The 22,151-nt window shown below is 40.6% G+C and overlaps 2 protein-coding genes across 7 annotated transcripts in view; both read right to left on the reverse strand.

Moving 5' to 3' along the window:
- Positions 1–4,197: 4,197 nt before the first annotated feature.
- Positions 4,198–11,003, reverse strand: znf207b (zinc finger protein 207, b). 4 transcript variants are annotated; one of them, XM_070916058.1, is made up of 11 exons: positions 10,871–11,003; positions 10,206–10,332; positions 9,894–10,032; positions 9,469–9,648; positions 8,948–9,020; positions 8,370–8,431; positions 7,767–7,906; positions 7,270–7,368; positions 6,240–6,488; positions 5,689–5,845; positions 4,198–4,987 (listed from the first exon to the last, which is right to left on the reverse strand). In XM_070916058.1, exons 1-11 carry the CDS (start codon positions 10,909–10,911, stop codon positions 4,836–4,838), a joined length of 1,419 nt encoding a protein of 472 aa, XP_070772159.1. In that variant the 5' UTR covers positions 10,912–11,003; the 3' UTR covers positions 4,198–4,835. The 4 variants fall into 4 exon arrangements, with proteins under 4 accessions (XP_070772159.1, XP_070772151.1, XP_070772177.1 ...); XM_070916050.1 differs by having other exon boundaries at positions 8,370–8,468; positions 8,946–9,020; XM_070916076.1 differs by lacking the exon at positions 7,270–7,368 and having other exon boundaries at positions 8,370–8,468; positions 8,946–9,020.
- Positions 11,004–14,996: 3,993 nt separating this feature from the next.
- The window catches only part of rhbdl3 (rhomboid, veinlet-like 3 (Drosophila)), a 53,939-nt gene continuing 46,784 nt past the window's right edge, over positions 14,997–22,151 (reverse strand). For all 3 annotated transcript variants that reach the window (XM_070923683.1, XM_070923701.1, XM_070923693.1), the window contains exons 7-9: positions 17,396–17,496; positions 16,584–16,644; positions 14,997–15,268 (exon numbers count right to left, since the gene is read on the reverse strand). In XM_070923683.1, the coding sequence (XP_070779784.1) occupies positions 14,997–15,268; positions 16,584–16,644; positions 17,396–17,496 (434 nt within the window). The remainder of the gene's footprint in view (positions 15,269–16,583; positions 16,645–17,395; positions 17,497–22,151) is intronic.

A 22,151-nucleotide genomic window follows, 5' to 3' on the forward strand; every position in this document is an offset into this window, starting at 1 on the left:
GAGCTGCACACCTGAGACTTTAGTCCAACTTAATTGACAAAAATGTGAACTTCAAGCTTGACTGCCCAAAGACTTGACAGCAAAAACATCTGAGTCTCAACTTGACACAGACAAGCAGTTTTGAAAGGAAAACAATAAAATGTGCTGCCATTTTAATGGTCAGCAAAGAGACATAAAGACTTCCATCTTGACTTGCAATTTGTTTTCCAAGATTTGTGACTTGTTCTAGACGCGAGACGTTTTTCTGGGAGACTTGACTTGGAACAACTCTGATTACTGGACATCAGAGTCAGCAGGATTTACTGTTTTATTCTTTAAGACATTTTGCCACCCGTCCCTCGTCAAGACATGAGAAAAAAGAAATGACGCAGTAAGGTATTGACTGTTGCAGGGCTGTAGAACAATTTGAGCGCAGAATAAGAAACAGAAAGTAAATGTCTTAAATTGCACACAAGTTGGAGGCGCAAACCTGCAGAAGCATGAACATTATTCATCTGTAAACACACCAGAAGAGTCTAGACTCAGTTCTCACTTGCTCTTTTAAAGAGGAAGGCAATGTTATCTTATCAGGCGGTTTGCTCTGTGGTCCATGTATCTGGGTAAAAGACCTCCAGCAGCTTCATGTGATGCACAACCAGTTGTTATTTACTCGTCCAGCAGGAAACCACAATTGACAGGTGGTTTTAGTTTACTGCTACAGTTTGAGAGGCTGCAGCTCGGGGGTCGTCTCTAGAAAAAGCATTTAATCACTTTTATCCATCAGCTAAACTTTTGTTTGCCGGTGTCCTTGAGCGCATTCTCTAAGCTGTGTTAACAATGCTTGGTGGGCTTTAAATTAATTGAAAGCAAAATGTTTGAGATCTCAAACTACTTGTGCAACTTAGTAAAGCACGTCTGCCCTCGCTGATGCTTCTAACCAAACATGACTAATTCCTGGAAATGAACACAAACAGCCCACCAGAGGAAGTTTCCATTTCAGTACCTTTTACAATGCATGCATCTAATGGCTGTCGTAATCATTTCAATTGAAAACATGTAAAGCTCACGCGATTACTGCAAATATTAAATAAAACAATACTAGGAAATATTCTTATCCATATATACCGAAATAATCAAATTGTAATTTAATAAATTAGTTATGAAATGTTTCTCCATTATTTTTTATTGTTAACTTCTTTCACAGGAGTATCTTTGTTTTATAAGTGTCTTTTTACTTCATGAACACTTAATGAGTGACGTCCAGTATTATACACTGGGTCTAATAACACCACAGGGTGTCTCTGCCTTTACAGCACGGGGAGCAGCGTCTCGACAGATGTGGATCTGTTTGAAGGGTCCATAATATCCCCCACATGGCACTAGGTGGTGCACTGGTTCTTGAACACTCACACGCACCAAGCACCTGAACGTGTTCGAGCTTCAGAATAGTGCATTTGACTTCAAGTTTGAATTAGTAATTGAAGAAAAACAAGTGGCAGTAAAATAATGTAATTATTTTATTGAAAGAAGAACAAAAAAAAAAAAAAAGAACATGACTGACAAATGTTCAGCTACTTTCTGAACAATTGTTCTCTATAGGACAGTTTGTTTCAATGTAAATACACGACTTAAACAAGAGGGTTGAAAAATGTTACTTAAAAGGAAAAAGTGTCAGTGAAAGAGACTTACATAGAGCATTTATCTAAAGTTTTATACATTTGAACCTTCATTACTGTCACATTTTCCTTACATACTAGTGGTAAATAGTGAAAATGCATAGTGAATACTTTTGATACTTAGTACATGCTGTTGCCAATACTTTTCCAGTTCATCCAAATTCAGTTAACTATTTCCCATCTTATCTCTAGTGGTGTCCAGCCGAGCTGGTAGTTTGGGTTTTATGAGTCCAGGTTTTGAGATATCTGTTACAAACAATTGAGGGAAATGTTTGTTTGGGGTGCTCACTGCATTGGGGGGAAAAAAATTACATCTTAAAAAAATTCTACTGCAACATCACTTTACAAAAACAATGGTCCTTTTGGATGTTTTGTTCTATGAATTATTCGGACCAAAGACAGAATCCTAAAACCTCAGCTAATAAAACCAAAACCATCTGCTAGATCAGCAGTCGGGATCCCATCAACAATCTGAAAGGTGATTAAAGGGTTAAGAAAAATTATTTTTCACACTTTCACACAATCTTTGGTCACAAGTAGCGGCACTCGTTAACATCGGTTTCTCATCACGAGGACTACTACTACTCAAAACACTTGTGTGTTGCCCTTAGTGGCTCTTAAGTCTGAGAAAATCATCTCAAATTAGACTTCATATTTTTTACAGGAAGCCTGTGTAATAAACTTGGGGTGTGGAGTCTGAAAGACATGGGTGTTTATTACCAGGCTCTAATGAAAGACCCTTTTGAGTTGCATTGTGGGAAATGTAGGATCCAATGTTTTTCAAGCTTGACCAACACTCTGAAGTTAAAGTGAGGGTATCGCAGCCTCTGCGACTTTAATTTTGACAATTTTCTTTATTTTTTAAATCTCTTTCGCAAGTCTCAACTTTATGGAAGGTTAGGAACCACTGTGCAGGATACCACTAGAGAAAAGTGAGTCTGAACTGAGCCTTTTACATAAAAGGACCCCGATAAACACACAATCTTTAAAGCCATTGCTGGCTACTTACCATGTTAGTCCATTTCATACCCAACAAAACCATAAAAAGTCAATATTTACATTCCAATGCCTTACAGTCTTTGTACCCCTTAATGACCAAAATTGAATAAACATGTCACTCCAGGCTCTTCTCTTTAACACAACACCAATGTAAGATTCAATTATCTTGAAGACATACTTTAATACAATACATACAATAGAAGACCTAGCATCCAGTTGTACAGGACAGACCCACACTATAATACACATCGGGTACTTACTGGGTTTAACTGACCTGTCATGCCAGCTGAGTGGGTTTTAAGGCTGATATGGATGGGCTACAGACAACAAAAACAAATACAAAGCAGTAAGTGATATGGGCAGAGGAGAAAAAAAACGAGAAAAAAAAAACTTGTGCCACACTAAATACCTAAGTACTTCTTGCACCGCCATGTTTTTGATCCATGTGTGCACTACAGACCTGCTGTCTACATCTTCGCATGAACAATCATTCTCTCAGAGATAGCTTTCTGTACAGAAATCTCCGACACAGGATCATTGCAGACGACACTGGCTGAAGATAACGTAAAACATTTTGAATAGAAAGGATGGACAAAACACAAAACCACCCAGCAATACAAGTTAGCAATGCAGCAAACACCAATCTAGCGAACAAATGTTGATTTACTGTCAGTCTTGTGCCGTAGCTTGAATATATTGTTAGGTATCCGTCTGGGCTGGCGAGGTGTTCTTTCTTCTACAATACATACTTTTTGCAGAAAGGATGCACTAGCAACTCGGGGAACTGCTACTGTAAATCACAACTACAAAACAGTTATTTACCATTTAGCAGTTCTTGTCTGCATCTGATTCCCACAGCGATTATCCAATGAACTTTGTAACCACTAAAATTATCTAATAGATAAATCACCAACCTTGTGCGAGTGTAAGTAAGGCCTTCATCAACTTCTCAATACAAAAAAAAAAACACTAAAAACTGAGCTTCACAAAACTGAAATTAGACACAGAGCTACTGTATTGCTGGGTTTGAGTTTTGCTTGCCCCCTGTAGTGGATTATGGGGACATGACTTTGAGATGTGACATTTTATTATAGATTTCATGCATGTTTCAGTACTGGTATGTGCAAACAAACAAAAAAAAGTTAATGAATCAGGAATGAAATTTTGTTTTTGTCATTGCTTTGTAAGTGTACTACAAGTATCATAATTTAATCTGCAGTTATTTCCATCATTATCATGAGGTAACATGCAGTATTTGGAACCAGAAGTTGGCCAACATCTTAGTTTTGGGCTGGTGGTACAAAAGATTTGAGCACACTAAATCTTTATTCCGTTTCTGAACTGAAGCATTTTATGTTGTACTTTAATATCCAGCCTTTTATTTATATGTAAGGTGGACTCCACACAAAATAGATGATGGCAAACTTGGTTTTTAAATACCTGATGAAATCCTGTAGTTAAACAGAGCCATAAGATGTCTAGAAATACAACACCAGTACAAACCTTCATGACTCACCTCCACGTACGTCAGGACAAACCAGCATTGGATTTCAAGATGAATTTTATTACAACAGATTCATAAAACATTACAAAGGATGCATACAGGTACCCTTTTGACCGGGAAATATTAAAAACAAACCTGAAATAAGAATAAAGCTAGAGACTGATCAGGATTTTTAACACTACTAAGTTGGAATCATCTTCATCACTGAGACCCTCACCAACCAAGGTTGGGGACGCAAGTCCAACAGCACCTAAGCATGCTGTGAGGGTCTCAATCAATCTACCAAAACAAAATAAACAAAATAAAATTAATCATATGTTTACAAGAGAAACTTGCCTTTGTAAGGGGTTGGTACGTTCATGTAACTCCAGCAGCTTCAAAAGAAATATGAATCATTTTAACACACTTCACTTCTATTAACCTGAGTGAAACCTATGGGAACAAAAGAAATATCCTCACATGTAATCAAATAACAACAATAGCTTTCAGGAACTTATGTGGTGTTTGGCTGTTCTCCAATAAAGATGTTACATTAAACGTCCACGTGTTCTAACAAATAATGTTTGTCTTCACCACCACTGGTCTTACTGCTCTTTGTTTGCAGCTAGGTTTGAAAAAGCACAAGGATGAGAGAAAGGTGTTAACCTCAAACCTAATGTGGTGGCTGCTTAGCTGCTTCAGTAGCGTCCAGCCGGAGACATGACGGGCGGCCTCATGCCCATGGGAGGGCCTCCCTGGTAAGGGGGCACCATAGGAGGACCCTGCCCATATTGAGGCATCCCTGCAGGCATGTAGCTTGGCATGCCCTGAGGAGGAGCACCATACTGACCTGCAGAGAGAACACAGGGAGAGCAGAACGTGTTAACAGATTCAACAGCTGGTGTCACTGCAGCCTATATACATTTATTGCAATGCATCATTTTGTATTTAATATCAAGTAATTGAAGAGCAACGTAACACCCAACAGCTTTAGCTTGAGCATGCGAGAGTACAAGACAACTTGGAAACATCATTCCTAAAGTCAGGGGTGGCTTAAGGAGGGGCCAAGTGTGCTCTGAGATTTAATCATTTCCACTTTTTTTATTGTGCATTTTTTAAAATAACATTCAATCACATTAAAAAAGGAAGCAATGTTTACATGGACTACCTTTCACGCCACAATCTCAAACATATCAAGGAATAAACATGCAGTTTATTTAAATATAGCCACAGCTAATATGGCATGCAACATGCGTCTGGCGTGTGAGTTCACCAGGAACAAAGCATTAAGAAAGAGTCAATGTCTGAGAAAGCCATGGAAATATTTGTCTTTTTTAAAAAAGCTCAAAGAAATGCTGATGCATCTCAGCTCGACTGTATACTAAAAGCTGCTTGGCTAATGGCTTTACACGCCGTAAAAAGATATTCTATACAAAAAGGGCCACGGTTTTAAAAAGTTTGGGAAAGCTAGTGATAATAAAGTGACGTACATATAATTCACAAACCCAGAAAAGAACATCTGATGGGTATTTAATTGACTGATTTTCTTACCATGCATGGGATGCCTCATGCCAGGCTGCTGTGGTGGTATGCCTTGCTGTGGAGGCATTATGCTGCCCACAGCCGCCACCGGGAGAGCAGCCGCATGGGCCTGACCTGGCCTGGGTATAAGACGCTGGTAGCGGGGCAACTGGGCCTTCATCTCTTCCTGTTGGCAGGGACAACACACAAAGCAATCATTCAGACTAAAGAAACACTATTATGCCCCTTACAGTACAAAGATAAACACTCACAAAAAATGAGGGGAAATTGGGTACCAATGTTGGCGTGCCCTGATTTCACACTGAGGATATTCAAGTTCAGAATCATCCTTCAACATAACCACAAAAGAGAAACTACTAAGTAAGAGTAAGGATATACAATATAAAAGCTCAATTTCACACTCAGTGGATATTCCATAAATATCTAATTTCATGATATTGCTACTCAGAGCCAGACTGATAGTCAAATACTGCACCAACCCATTCACCACTAAATGTACTATTATGTACCAGTCATTACTTACTGTGAAAAGGGCAAAATAGAAAGCTCAAGCAACTTACCAGTGAGATATCCTCATCAGGGTGGATCAACTTACTAGTTGCACTCGTGGTGGTGAGGGTGGCAGGCTTAGTGGCCACTGTGGCTGGGGGTTTGGCCACAGTGCTGCTAGAGGGGTTAGAAGAAGAAGTAGAAGAGGAAGAAGAGACAGAGGGCTGGGTGTAGGCAGGGAATGTTGCTTTGGGAGGGTCGGAGGAGGCGGCTGTACTGTGGGAGTTTGAAGCTGCAGCTCCTGAAGTGCTCTGCTGGGCCTGTGCAAAGACATAATACAGGTAACTGACAAGTAAAAAATAAGTCCAAAATGCTGCTTTCTTAAGATACAAAAGAGTCAATGGATTATACCTTTCAGAGAAAATACTTTGTGAAATATAAACCCCCAACATTCGCTTTAGGGTGGTTTCTTTTTAAAAACACTTAACACAAGTTGTGTTTTCATTCATGATTTGGTCACTCTGAATCTAGTGAAATAGTGTTGGATTTCTACTTCCACAATGTGGAATTTATATATTAATTTGACTTGTGAATTACATTATCCCAATAAATCAGTTAAGTCTTTTTAATTTAAGCTTTACAGTTACACACATTTACTTCAAATCCTTTGTATCCAGAATATTAGATGAAACACGACTCCTGAGATACAAGTATAAATAATCAACGGACATTTAGACTTCAGATTGTGGAATAATCACAGAATGATGAGTAGTTACTGCAGAATTCATGCTTCAGAGGTTAGGGAGGGGTGGATGGTGCAAAATAAAATCCATGTAAATGCGTTGTTATGCCTCGTTCTGTGTTAATTAAAGCACATGCACGGCAATAAAGCTCACAGACAAAAAAGTATGTCAGTTAATGTCGGGGATAATTCTCCTCCGACAACATTATGGCCAACGTGCTCATTTTGATGCACAAGTAGGCTTTCAAGGCAAATACTGTTAGTAATCAGCCTAGTTTACAACTTAATTTACAGGCAGTTAATAAATAAGCAACATGCAGCTGCCACAGTCCCAGTCAAAGAGCTGTCTGTGAGCGTACTTGTGGCGTGTTAGGAAAGGGAGGCTGGGAGGAGACAGACTGAAGGTCTGCAGGTGGAGAGGAAACGGCTGCTGTGCTGCTATGAACACCAGAGCCCATCTGCAGCATGATGGAAAGGAGATCACAGCATTGGCATGTAACATGTCCACATAATCTATCCAAATTCAATTATGAGAACTAAATGTACTACATAACAGTGACACTGATTTTAAAAAATGAAATGGGGGTGAGAAGGACAGAAAAAGAGGAACAGCTGACAATAAAAAACAAATGAGGAAACGGAACAGAAATCAAAAGTGATGGGAAATAAATATTTACATATAATTATATATGTATATAATAACCCAGAGTGCTGTTTATAAAGAACAATACGGAAGGTTTAATAACATAAAGTGTAGATATTATCTAAGGGGACAGCCTACATAAACTCTTGAAAAGTCAGTGTGTGTGTGTGTGTGTGTGAGAGTGTGTGTTGCTGGGGGCTGCATGGCGCCCACCTGTGCCGCACTGGGAAAGAGAGGTTTGGTGACAGCGGGCTGGGCCACTGGCGCTGCCGGTCGACTGGGAATCACTCCTACTGCGGGGGCTGGGGCCATATGGGGCATCCCTGGCCTTGGAGCCATGTGAGGTGGCATTCCTAAACAATCAACCAAACAGGTCAAATAACCTTCCTCACACCATTGCATTGAAAACATACAAAGTGCACAGAAGGCGCAAGAATTTTAAAGAGCAGTGGCTGTTTCTCAAGACTGGTCCGTAATGCGTAATATCATTCTGAAATTATTCATTTAACAGACAAAGAAATGTAATATATTCAGCTACACCTGCTGTGCCCAACAATTTTGTACTTTTTGAGCTATGGTTATTATCTAAAAATCGAATTAATAGTTGTCTGAGCTAGATGGGCATACATCTGTAAGCTTTCAGTGGTGTGTCCACATTTTTCTTAGGTCACAATTTGATAGAAATCATACATTTCATAGACAATATTGTTGGACACATATCAACATTATAACACTGACAAACTATTACTCAGTCAATTTAACATTTGGAATGGATTTTAAATGTCTCTTGTAACCCATCTAACAACCACAACTCACCGGGGGGTATACCAGGCATCCCTGGCATCATGGGAGGCATCATCCCACCCATTGGCATCATGCTGCAAAAGGCAATAAGACCAATAATATAATGATGATTTGATGTTGCTGTAACTGTAATACAATGAGAAGAACTCCTGCACACTGTCTCGCTTACTGCTGAAATACCTATTAGATTACAACGTTTGATTTTGTGACTTTAAATCACAATCAATGTTAAGATGGTAGAGAGCTCAGTGGTCAATACATACAGAAGTGATGTGTTGCCCATATACCTGATGAAGGTCGGACAGGACGAAACCTTGTAATCATAAATATTTCAGCATAAGTGAGACACTGCGTTCTTTTCAAGTTGCACTTTTCTGCGACACACGTTCAGGTGTGCAGAGATTAAACTGCAACTATAATAAAATCACATCTAATTTATACCCCAAACACAAATAAAATAATATAATAATGTTTAATAATAATAATTGTGTGGGTATATGATCAGTGCAGATGAATAGAAAATCAATCACAAAATAGCACTGAATTTGAAAAGGTATTATTAAACCCATTGTAAATGAGAGAGCTCTTACCCTGGTGGCATCCCATGCATGGCAGGAGGCATGCCGTGCATCATGGGAGGAACGCCCGGCATAATAGGAGGCATTCCTGTAACAACGAGTCAGAGGGGCATTTCTGTTAACCAACAACTCAACATTGCATCACTCCAAACATGCAGCTACACATCTAGGAAGCTGAGCAAAAAACATGAACAGCCTTGCTGCAGAGATCCAATCCTCATAATATCCTATATGAAAAGGTATCAATGCAACTCTCATCCTGCTTCTTTACAGATACAGTCAAGACACTTAAATGAAGTCCTGCCATAAAGTTACTCATTTTTAAGTTCTTTAGGAGTGCCTGTTAAAGCAAGCAAACATTCTTCAGCTTTGTGTTTGGAAAGAGCATCAGGTCTTTAAGATCACAAGGTCAATGTGAATTCACTGGAGTCTAACTCAAAGTGAACTTATGAGGGTTTTTTTTTTTGTGTCAAGTTGGGTGAGTGTTGATTCCCAACTTCTGCCGTTTACTAAGAGGTCCTTGCCTTGATATCCTCCAGGGTGCATCCCAGGTGCACCAGCCACAGGAGGCATCCCAAGCTGGGCCATTGGAGCAGCGTAGCCTGCCTGGGGCTGGACAGCTGCAACCTGCTGTGCTGATGGTCCTGCTTCATCATCATCATCATCGTCCTCATCAGAGTCGTCCTGATTGTTTGACTTCTTCTTTTGACTCTCTGAAATCAGAAAGATAACACCTCATACTAAAAGGGTAACAATGACATTTAAACAGAATGTAAATTAACCCAGGCTTCCACAAAGGACGAAACAGTTGGTTTTAATGTAAACACACAATTAATCAAGATGAGTGGTCCCCATGGTCTACAAAACATTTCATTCAGCCATCTAGCATTTAGTACACAGAGATAATCATTGTACTTGTTCTCAAATCGGTAAGAAGAGCACATGGAAGTGTACAAACCTTGCGATTTCTGTTCTAACGTCCGCCTTCTTTCCTGCATGTCTTTCTCTGGAATCCCCTCCATACCATAGATCTCCAGCTCGATGTCTGTTCTTCCAGGAATTGCATTTGGTACACTGTCAATCGTCTCTTTGTGTACCTGAAACGTATGCAAAGTGAGCCAGTGCATCCTGTCCTAACAAGCACAGTACATTCATTGCTGTCCACTTCATAAGGATATATCCCTTTTTAGACCAGAACGGTCCAGGAACTATGGAACCGAAGACACTCAGGACCTACACTAAAATAAATGAAGAATGAAAATCAACCCACCTGCATGCAATGAATAGCCAAGCCTGGTCCAGTGTACAACTTCTTGTGGCAAATATGGCATTTAAAATGCTTTGCCTTCTGATGCTGAATGAGGATCTTTTCATCATCAAAGTCTCGATTACAGTACCTTGCGTAAGGAGTTATGGATTATGAGCGAAACATGAGCAAAACATCAATAATACACCATGCAACGCCTTAAATTCAGGCTATTAGTCTTAATCCCTATTTTCGATCAATGACCGGGCAGTGCAACGTTTAAGGTCACAACAACTTGGAAAAACAAGGTTTCAGACTAATCAGCCTTGGAAGCTTGAATCACAAATGTTACCCTGATTCGTCAATGCATGGCTAACAGGTTAGCTAGCATCAGAACGGAGGTAACTGGTAAACGCTAGTTCCTCTTAGCAATGCCATTAACTCAACACAATCTACTTCTGCGTACATGTACTCGACGCCAACTGTGTTACATATATTAAGTATAGACTGGATAAAATTAAATCATCAAAGCGCTTTGCTGGCCCCTAATGACCACATAGGTAAGCTAACGTTAGCTTACAATCCGATAAACCCCACAGAGGTGCTAGCTTAGGCCTTGCTTTTGTCAAGCTAACGTGTAGCCGCTAGCATTTCTACGTCGGTATTTCGTCATCCAGTTAAAAGGATACCAGCACCATGGCTTCATCTGCTTCTTCTTTTTTCGTCCCATTTTTAAGGAATACTCAAAAAGAGGTCTTACAACGCGAAATTCTAGTATTATTATCTGTTTGACAACAGCATGCTGTAGTCCCGTGACAACGCCGAAAATGGCGCTTAGCTGGAGGAAGTTGTAGCGGACGCAGCAGTCTCGAGTCGAGAGAAAATAGACGTCATGTCATAGACACGCCCCTAGCCTTGGAGGCAGACGATCGTCCGTTTTCATGATATCGACATAATATCTTCCACCTGTCCAAGTGTGAGTTCTTCAGCGAGTTTATATGATGATATTATAATGATTTAAAAGGATTTTCTTGAAGGCTTCAAGTTGTATTGTTATGTGGGACTTCACTCCCAGGATTCATTCAGTATGTAGCAAACATTCATAACAGGTTACTTCATGACATAAAAGCATCTCAAGTGCAGAGGTGCAACAAAACGTGAGAGCAATACAGATAAACATGTTCAAATAAAGTGCACATGGCAGAGTAAAACAAATACGATATTACGCATTTATGTGACTTTGCTCAACTTAATAGTACTTGCACTTTACTGTCTTTGCTCTCTTTCTGTTTATTCTATTGCTCTTATTGTGTAAACAGTAGCACTGAACAAACGCAATTTCATTCCCCCGTATACTGAATTTTGTACATGAAGACAATGATAATTGGTTCTTATCAGCTGTTTAAGGTAAATGATATGAATTAGAAATTATCCGGATGTTTGATGAGCTTCAGAGAGATGTGTTTATGATTTAACACCTCTGGCCATGGCAATGATAACTTAACTCATCTCTCTGGCAGGATGGATGCCCTGTTATTTCTCTCCAGGTATTTATCTGTTCTAGACCTCTGGACAGTGTGGGCAGTGAGTCCCATAGCTGTGGGCGTGCTGTCTGGCCTCGCGAGACATCTTTGCACATGCATTCGCAACTTGTTATCTCGTCATTGTCCACTTGATGGAGACAACGTTGCAGAAATAGAAACCTGGTCCCGTGCTCCGGCGTTATGGATGCACGTATCCAATCTGGGATTTTTGAAAGAATGCGTATGATCATTACATCACATGTAGACACCCCTGTCCATAATCATTTTTGTACTTTTGATGTGGTAAAGGGACATCCTAACGTCAGAGCGAGCAGCCAGGGAGAGTGGAGACTGTATATGTACCCATAGTTTTAGAATAAGATGTTTAAAATCACATATAGGCATTGCTTGGTTGTCCACATACTTTTGGCCACGCAGTGTCATTATTGTCTATTAGTTATCATTTTTGTGTGAATCCTAGAGCATTAGCCAAGGAACAGTCTGATGTACACTGACCAACATCCCTGTGATGTCAAAAAATAGTAGAAGCAGAAAGAATTGTATTCTTACTGAGAACACTGATCCCACTCATGTGCACATACACAGACACATGTGCAATACATCGCATAGAAAACACTCACACACACTGGCAGAAAAGGGTGATAAAATGGATACACCAACAATGCCACTGTCACACCATCCTCTAGTTAGTAGCATTGGTAATCATTCATCAGAGTATAAACTGTCAACTTATGTCCCACTTCTTGCATGTACCTAAAAAGATGTGAAATGCATATTAAATCAGGGCCAAACTGTAACAAGTGCTGCTCTCAGCAGGCAGCATTTAAATGCAGAGGCACTACTAATGCATTCAGACAGATTTTTCCTTCCCTGCAGCTTCACTTGTCTTCCCTTTCTCACCAAGGTGAATGATTACCTCTGAAATTGGAGATTTATGAAGGGGAAACACAACTGGGGTGGCCTTCCTTGGCCACCTAATGAATTTTTCATTGTACGCCTTCAAAACCGCTACTCTCCATATGGTTGTACCGGCTAGACAGAAAGACGTTCAGTGACAGCTTAAGGGGTCCCCTCTCTGAATGAATTACAGCTGATTCTTGTATGCTCCCACATTTCATGGTTTCAAGGCTGCAGACCTGCTTGGTGGGTGCACTTTTCTTTGTACAATGGGGGGTAATTCCTGTCCCTGAATATTACATTGAAACTGGTATGTGTGCGACCTGCAATAAGGTCACAATGAGGTTTTTGGGCAGGATTTAAATGATTGAAAACCTTCATTCACATACACAGGCATCTGTGGCCATTTGCATTCACAAGAAAGAAGACAAACACACACATTTTCCCTCTAATTTCTAAACAGCAAAAATGAAAAGTAGTATACGCAGGGACAGTCAGATTCACCAATGCACAGATAAACAGGAACATTAATGAGAAACTAATATAAATGAGGGCAAAAGTCCACAGAAATCATGTTGTTTCTGTATAAAACTGTTTAATGTACTCCAGTATGTACATATCAAATCTACAAAATATGCACAATGTTAAAATATTATCAGCGATTTACCCCTCACTCACTTTTCTGTCGTAGCCCTTATTATGTACAATCCCAGGCCATCTTTAACCAGTTTTTAAATAGGATACATACAGGATATAGCTAACATATCACAATGCAGACCCACCAAACAATTCACACAACATACCAATATCACCAAGTAAAAAAAAAAAATCAACAGCAAATGCATGTTAAAATATTAATCTGTATATTACATTATATTAATGTTTGTGCGAAGCAGTTACCAGTGTAACATGAGGTTAAAGTACAGTACAGTTTCAAACTCACAGCTTAGGGCTGGGGTCGTTTTCTTTCGCAATCAATTAACAATTTCAGTTGTGACAGGAACTAATGAGAGAGCATTGATTTACTCCTTTCACTGCCTCCTGATGTGAGAGTGAAACGACCCCTGCCCGGATGTAGTCGAGGTCAGGCATGTGTGCTCTTCTACGTTTGGTAATGAGGAATGTCCCCATCTGTGAATGTTTTCATCAGTGAATTAGTCTAATCCCGCTTTCCTTAATTCACCACCTCGCCAATCAATAAATAAACACCTGTCACAAAAATCACTGCAAAAGCCTAGAGGGGATGACAAAATGACCAGAATTTGACTGTGTTTCTGGGTTGTCCCCATGGTGTCAGTGGGAGATTCTTTTGGGATCATGAACATTCAAATGGCTCCTTACAGACAAAATTAGATTCATTTTTCTTACACAAAAGCAATTCTTGTCAAGGGGATGTGCTCTCCCCCGAGTGCTTGTAGCAATGTTTTGGCATCATTTTTGAAAGCTTAAAGTCTGAATGGCACTTCTGCTTCTTTTTTTATCTGTACACACAACGGTACAAGTGTCGCACTCCTTACGCACACAAAAAGTCAAAGACACAACAAGTCTGAGGTTCAAATAGCACTGAACACAAATTAATCCTTCTCTGGGGAAGTGCCACATACTGAAGGCAACGTTGAATAGTAACCCACACTTTCCTTCAAAGGTAAATTCATAATATCTTTTGATGGTTGCCGTAGCCTATACACTCCATGCTCTCTCTATATCCTGCTGTCTGGTTAATCTAAACCTCTCGTTCATATGAGCTGCTTGTAATGATGACAAAACCCCAACTAAGCCCAAATTCTCGTATGACCTTATTCTTCATTTACTGATGATGAGGGTGCAGGCAGATTACAGGATTTTCAGGAACTTCTCTGTCTGAAAAGAGTTTATACTGCAGGGTTTTACAGCTGTCACCCTACGCAAGAGGCAACTGTGCAGAAATACTTTCATCAGGCTGACGTCTCCGTGAGAAGGCACCGTTGGATTGAGGAGGAAGAGGCAGAGAAGGTTAAGCTATGTGGATAGGAGTGTTTCTGCAGTGTTAGATCCGAGGCTTCTCATTTGTCAACACAGTGTTGTCAACAAACATCTCACTGGCTGATACTCTTGAGACAAACGTCCAACAGAGATGTAGACAAAGAGCAGGTGGAGGTTAGCTTGCATGGTGAGCGGGAATGATGGTTAGATGGTGGGCAGACCGACTGCTGCACGTCAGGTGCGTCCCTGCATCAAAGCGCTGGATGTAGAAGGAGGGCGGCTGTCAGGCGACTCACCCCACGCCAAGGCTCAGAATATGAGCGCTGAGGTGACTCATCAAGCCAGGCGGTCAGGCATCTATCAATGGAGGAATAAAGGGGATACACTGTCTTATCTGCCTCTAATATGCAAGTCAAGGTGGTGGGGGCAGTCGCACGTCAAGCAAGCTGTAGGCGAAGATGTTCCAGAAGACGGCGCAGAGCACAAACAAGGTGTAGACACAGAAGAAGATCCAAAACAGGGACTGCTCCTGGAGTCGCTGCTCATAGTTCTGTAGGACCACCACACCCAGCGTCAGACCGACCACCACGCCTCCCAGGTGAGCCACAAAACTGGGATTGGGGCATGGAGGAAAGGCCGGAGGGTAGAACCGCAGCCAAACCGCCCGACCAAACTCCACACTCACTGTGAGCAGACGGAAGGAAAAAAACACAATATTAGGGAGGTGTAAGTGTGTACGTAGTTCCTGATAACTATTGAGCCACTGAGCCCATGACAAGAGAACACTATACAAGATGGGGAGTACAAAACTCCCCCTCCCACAGATAGTGTTTCCTGTAACTTAGGAAGACACTAAAACTGCTGAAGCCTAATACTAACATCAGATAAACTTTGTAAAACTTTTAATTTTTGCACAAAGTGAGGACTGTGGATTTCAACCCATATCACTTACATTGGACGCGCATTACGAATCGGGATCTCTTACTGGCCAGTATGAACAAGAGCAATGATTACAGCAAACATTGTTTTAATGTTTATCTTTTAACGATCTTTTAACGTAAATTACATCAATGACATTTCCAATCCATGCAAGCGCAAGGAGGATAAAAACTATTCATGTTCTTCAACTTTTTTATTCTGTAAAGATCTGAAATTCCTGGCTCAAAGCCGCATCTCTACCGAACAATGTGGGTCACACGTCTTGTGGTTGAGACAGAGATAGAAGACTGACCCACTAGCCAGCTAAATTATCTAAAATAAAACAAAACTGGGGAGGTTCCCACTAGACATCATAGTCCTGTCTTCAAGGCCCCATCACAGCGCAGACCCTTTGGAAGCGAACAAGTCGCACAGCAACGCTTCTGCCATGTCTCGCTCGTTGTTGCGGGCGTGTCAAATGTCACAAGCTGGCAAGTAGTCGTTGTCAAACATTGTGTAAGTAAGCAACCCACCACTTTTTCCAACAATTTACTTGCCGTTGTGCCAAGCAGCACTTCATTTTTGTTTGTATCTGGTATCTTGCAGGCAAGAGAAATATAAAAATGGCATCCCAGAAGAAACAATAATGATCTTCTCCTCCATAGCAAAGACTAAACTTTCTGACCCACAGTTTTTTGGTAAATCTCTTTCAACCCCTCTCTTTAAGTGTGTCGCCGTTCAGTCCTGTGTTGCCTGGAATCCCACACTGCCTTGCAAAGCGATTTTCTCGTGTCACATAGAAAATGAAGAGGGGGGAACTTTGCATGGTCTGAAGCTGCACTGCCAGAAAGTTTATGGTCCTCAGCAAAAACAGCAGCTACTGTTTTTTCAGCTAATGGGGATCCAAATAAAAAAAGTAAAGAGGAAGACTGGAGCAAAATCATATTTCGAGGAACCTTTGCTGTGAGATTAAATTCTGGTGATGGAATAGTTTCACAATCAGATTTAAAGTACAACTCTTCTGTTGAAAAACACAAAAAAAATGAAGTGAGGTGAATGTGGTATCTTTATTCAAACTTACTGCAAACCAGCGCCATGGCCATCCGGAATAACTTGAACTGACACTTCATTCCCGACCAGTTCTACAGAAAGAGAGAAAAAGAGGATGGAGAATTCATTAGGACATTTTCAAGTTCTGATGAAAAAGACAGAACAAACTGTGCTAGAAGGTCAAGTCCTCCTCACACACACACACACACAGACACACACACACACACACACACACACACACACACACACACACACACACACACACACACACACACACACACACACACACACATGCTGACATGAAATGACATGAGATCCCGCCCTCTGTCTCAATTCACGTCAATTTTGAAAGCCCCAGAGACACTCTGACCTCCAATCTGTTCTTGCTGTGTTAGATAATATGATTTCAGCAGAGAGGAGGAGGACAAACTCGTCCAGCCCGACCCCAAGAATGTTGGGAAGGATCTGGCAGGGTACAAAATGAGTACTCTATTACACATAATGGAGGTTCACCTGAGTGCCTTTTGCCTAATATGTCTGTGATGACTCACAGGATGGAGAGTTTAGACCAAACTGAGCGGACAAAGATGTCAGCGGGATGAGATTTCTTCACATGCTGTCACATAAATGTGTGCACACACTCACACACTTTCTGGAAAGGACAAACTGATGGTGATGGTGAGGAATGTATGGCATCTGTAGATAGAGCAGCACCTGCTGGGCCCCAGAACGGGCTGCTTTGATTATGTGGCAATGCTCTGTAGTGACAGGACGACTGAGTGATGTGATAATCATCTACACCCACACACAAACACACACAGACAAACACACACAAAAACTTACCATTACTACATTGGCCAAATGTGCTGAGACCAAAGCGTACACTCCACCAGATGACCCGACCACTGGAGCCGTCATATCAGTGACGGACACCGCCAGAGACCCTGCAGTGATGATAAAGGAACTTGCTTTAGGTAAATGAACAAATGACGGCATTCTTATATTATCCACATCTTGAAAAAGCAACAAGATACCCAGGAAGGTGAGCTGTCATTGAAGACCTGCTGTTTGTTTTTTTGTTTTGTTTTTTAATATGCAAATCCAATTTGAAATCATGACTAGTAACAATAAGAAGGCTGTGGTGGGGAATGAGAGGGAACGGCCTATAGGTGTTTCAAATATTAGAATACTGAGGGTATTAGAGTGTTATGTCGTTGAGATCAAATAAAATCTTAAATATTCGATTAGATAAGAGGTTCATGGGTCATTCTTGACCTTGTAAACAACAGAGTCTCTCTCAGCTGCTGTCCAAGGTCAAGGATTAACTCTCAGCTTTTAAGGCAACTTGGACAAGAGGTCTTTGGCCACCTGGAGGCAGCACGAACAAACTGTAAACACAACACTATCAACTATTATACTGTTAGACTGTTTACAAATCCAGCAGATACGGAGCAACAATAGCATTAATTTGGAGTCGTGTTTGTGTCCACCTGATGAATGTAAGTCCACTCTCCTTTCAGCTCTGTTTTTGGTCTCCACCAACTCCTGAGGGAAATATCTGGCTTTTAGCTGCTACATGCTCCACCTTGTTCACCTGCTAGTTGCTAACTGTGTCTGTCTGCAGTTTGGTGATGATCAGCAGGTTGTGTACAGTGAGTTTATCTGAGCTTTCGTGCTTAAAACAGCTGCCTGCTGCAGCAGACGACACTATAGAGAAGTGAGACTGAACCAAAACAGTAAAGTTGAGGGCCGTAAAATCAAAACAATTAGCTGAAAGATGCTAAAAGTACTCATGTGATCCATTGTTAATATAGAAATACTAATAATAATACTAATAGCTATCATCCAACTGGGTAAACTTCATTTTCTGATGAAGACCATGTGATATGATCGAAAGCTCCACAACAGCTACTTCATAGACCTTGTGGTGAGAATATGTTCTCGATTGCATTTGTTTAGCCTGGCAGTTGACCATTTTGAGGATCAATGGATAAATATATTTTGGCGAATGTGCTATAATGTGATACAGTGCTAACCGCTTTATTTGTTTATTTGAAATGTGTGTTTTGCTACAATCTTGGGTCTGAGCTGTCACTATTAAGGAGGACATTTGACTATTTCTTCCCTTAGAGGATCATACTGGCAGACACTGTGACTAACTGGCTAATTTAAACAGTTTTTGTACAAACTGTGACCGTTTGTGAACTGAAAACATCTATTTTGAATGGCATAAAGCCTGCTTTGCTACTCGCTATTTAATGTGGGTGTCTAATAAATAGGCCTTCATGAATAGAGGCTCGCTCGTACTGTACCAGCACATGCTGTGATTTTATGTAAAACAAATGCATTCATACAAATTGGGCTGCTGCAAACAGGGAATTACTCTCTTTAGCACCTTGGTACCAATTCATCGCGTGCACAAAAGATCCAATCAAGCATTTCTGTTTATTTCTATTCAAGCATTCAAAAGTTTAAATGTGGGGACATTCAGAGACAGAGTCCCCAGAGGAAATGTGTTTTCACTGCAGTCTGTGAAAGCAGATACAGATATGCTTCGTTGGACTATTAAATTACGCAAACACAAACTCTCTTATTCTGTCTCTCTTTTGCCCATTTTCTTTCTTTCTCTCTCTCTCTCTACTGTGCATACAACCCATCCACTCAGAATATCTTCTCCTTCCCTTCTCTCCATGGCACTGACCTGTGTACATTATTGATTCTAAGTATATGAGACACAACTGCCCACACTGCATACAGTAGGAGAGCACATGGAGCTGTTGATGAATGGTCTCATACTTTTCCTCTATGTTCACCCACCTTCCTTCTCGCTCACTCTCAAATATAAATATACCTTATTTGCATAACACATAAAGTGTGCCTGCATATATATACACTGCACATTAATTACATATATACTCAAATATATACAAAATATACAGAATTTGCTACCACTACTCCTTATAACAGTTTTATAGCGAGTCTTGAGGCTGTGGATGGTCAAGATGGATTTAGATGGCGTTTGTGAGCCAGCTGCATAAAATGTAAGTCGCTTTATGGGTTGTGTTGCATCCATATATCATATTTGTGAGAGTCAGGACCACTTTGGGACGCCAAGTGGCTCCCAAATCTCTCCATTTCTATTTGCAGTTCTTCCAAGTTATGCTCTGTTTCTGTGGACTACAAAGACGTTCTTGTTGAATTTAAGGAGAAGAATTTAGTTGGGAATGTGACGCTCCATGTTTTATTATTTAGTTTACAAAGTTGTCCTAATATTTCTCTGCCATATAATAAGAAAGGTAGAAAAACAAAATCCAAATTCTGAATGGTAGCAGATGTGTTCAGTACATGTACGAGCAAATCTTCAACAACGACACCTTTTAGCAGCGGAGCTGATCTCACTGGTGATAGGTTAGTTCTGTGCTGAACTGACCACAAACAGATTGAACGTACTACTGAACTGAAGGCCGTCAGAATCAGCACTGAACGTTACTGAAGTGATTTGTGATATCCACCTCTAAATGTAGAAGCTGTAGAACCTTTTTCTAATGGCATCAAATGTCCGGCCTGCCTGTTCGGTCAGCCTCCATAGGGCCATGACAGACTTCCAAGATGAGCTTATGGTCAAGCAAGGGTACGTGTAGCTGGTGGACCTGGATCTTTGTTGAAACATTACTCTTGCCTGTATTTACTGATAATACCACTCCTTGCAGCAGTTCTGGAGCAAGGACACACAGTATTTGCTCTGTGGTAAATAAACATTTATCTGTAGACCCCATATAGATATTTAAGCCTGTGTGATTTCTGGTAAAACTGCAGCTGGCTAAGCTCAGCCCTCAAATAGCTGTAAAATCAACCGACTAAGCTTCAGCCACATTTAGCCGACCTCGTAACTTTGTACATTAATGCTGTCGTGTGGTTTGGAAGATGCTCAGAAAACATTTAGCTCAATTTCACCCAGCTACGTTTAGCCTCTCTCTCTCTCTCTCTCTCCCTCTAGCCCTCTCTCTCTCTCTCACACAACAACAACAGAGTATATTACACTATAGGTATACTGTACATAATTACAGCGGACAGAAAGGGCTCTGGAGTTCATAGATATCAAATCACCATAAGGAGGGATGATAGGATAAGCCATGGCATCTCAATCATGGTGCTATTTATGGGGGTGGGCACAGCATGAGATGAAAGAAAGCATGCACAGACACATACGCTGGTCCACATACACAAGCATGAGAAAATACGAAGCCCCACATATAATACACCATGCAGATGTGTAAACAAAAACACACGCAGCATACTACATACACATACACCCTGCAAACATGTTATAAAAACAACTGAATTTGCTTGATTCCCGCATCCTTACAATGGCCTCATTCTGTCAGTATGTTTAAGGAGCTTTGTTTTTATATTACATTTTATTATTGTATTATTGTTATTCATTGAAAAAAACACAAAGGAGGAGAGGTATAGAATTGTAAGGGTTAAGGAATTAGCTACTGTATTTGGACAATAATACTCCTACACTGCAAACACTTAAATTGTGAGATAATAGTGTCATTAAAGCATTGACTTGCATAAACTGACAATACTGCATATTTACCAGAGAACTGTTTTGTTAAAATGCACACCATATCATGTTGTTCACATCAACCTCTATTGTAATAAAAAAAACATCTGGGAAACCCGTTAGAGAGAAATAGTCGCATGCAGTTGTTTTGCCACTGTTTTTAGATGAGGAATGGGGAAACACACAGTGGACGGTCCTGAGGGAATTCAGTGATGTGGAGAGAAAACTGTTCTTGAGGTGCACAAAAGCTGACCAGACTATGTGTATTGTATAAACCCTGGTGCTTCCAGACAAAAATAAATACTATTTCATACTGGAATGTGTCCTAATAATAATTATATTGGTAATTTCAGGATATACTAATTGCATTACAGTATTTCCTGATTTGACCCTGTTGGCCAATCAAATATGCTCAATTGTCCACACCAGGGAGAACACCTTGTTGCGTGCAGCCTGTGGCACAGTGCTAGTGTTGCTGTTTATCTCTCCAGCATCAAGACGGAGGAGAAACTGCGTCAGTAATTTCTTGACAGAGTTTTTAAAATCCATAAACCGCTTTGTGGTGTCTTTGTCTGGTTCTGCTCGAGGTTTCTGCCTCTTAAAAGGAAGTTTTTCCTTGCCACTGTCGCCAAAGTGCTTGCTCATGGTGGGAACTGTTGGGTCTCTGTAATAACATTATAAAGAGTCGGTCTAGACCTGCTCTATTTTGTAAAGTGTCATGAGATGACTTTGTTGTGATTTGGCGCTATATAAATAAAATTGAATTGAAAAAAATTGAATTTGTGTTTGATAAGCCTTCAAAACTGCACTGAAATTATTCAAAACTCCAAAGTGAGTTCCAAATCAGTGCACCGGTTTCCAGCCGTGTATTTTCAAAGGAATATGTGAAGGTGGAATGAAAGGACTTTTTAAAAGCTGGAGCTGACATTTAGCACCAAATTGGAGTTTCTTCTTTGCCTAATGCGTGGCCTTCTCAGCTGTGTGAACCATGATGGCAGCACAGCGAGGTGGTGAAAAACAGCATCTGAC

This window comes from Enoplosus armatus, chromosome 2 (assembly GCF_043641665.1).
Source record: "Enoplosus armatus isolate fEnoArm2 chromosome 2, fEnoArm2.hap1, whole genome shotgun sequence".
Classification (NCBI taxonomy): domain Eukaryota; kingdom Metazoa; phylum Chordata; class Actinopteri; order Centrarchiformes; family Enoplosidae; genus Enoplosus; species Enoplosus armatus.

Bases quoted from the DNA above. Each gene is read 5' to 3' on its own strand.
- znf207b (XM_070916050.1), bottom strand. From the start codon at position 10,911: ATGGGACGAAAAAAGAAGAAGCAGATGAAGCCATGGTGCTG. The intron at 10,033-10,205 runs GTGGGTTGATTT...CATACGTTTCAG, and splicing joins TGGCTATTCATTGCATGCAG to GTACACAAAGAGACGATTGA. The intron at 9,649-9,893 runs GTTTGTACACTT...TTCTGATTTCAG, and splicing joins GTTAGAACAGAAATCGCAAG to AGAGTCAAAAGAAGAAGTCA.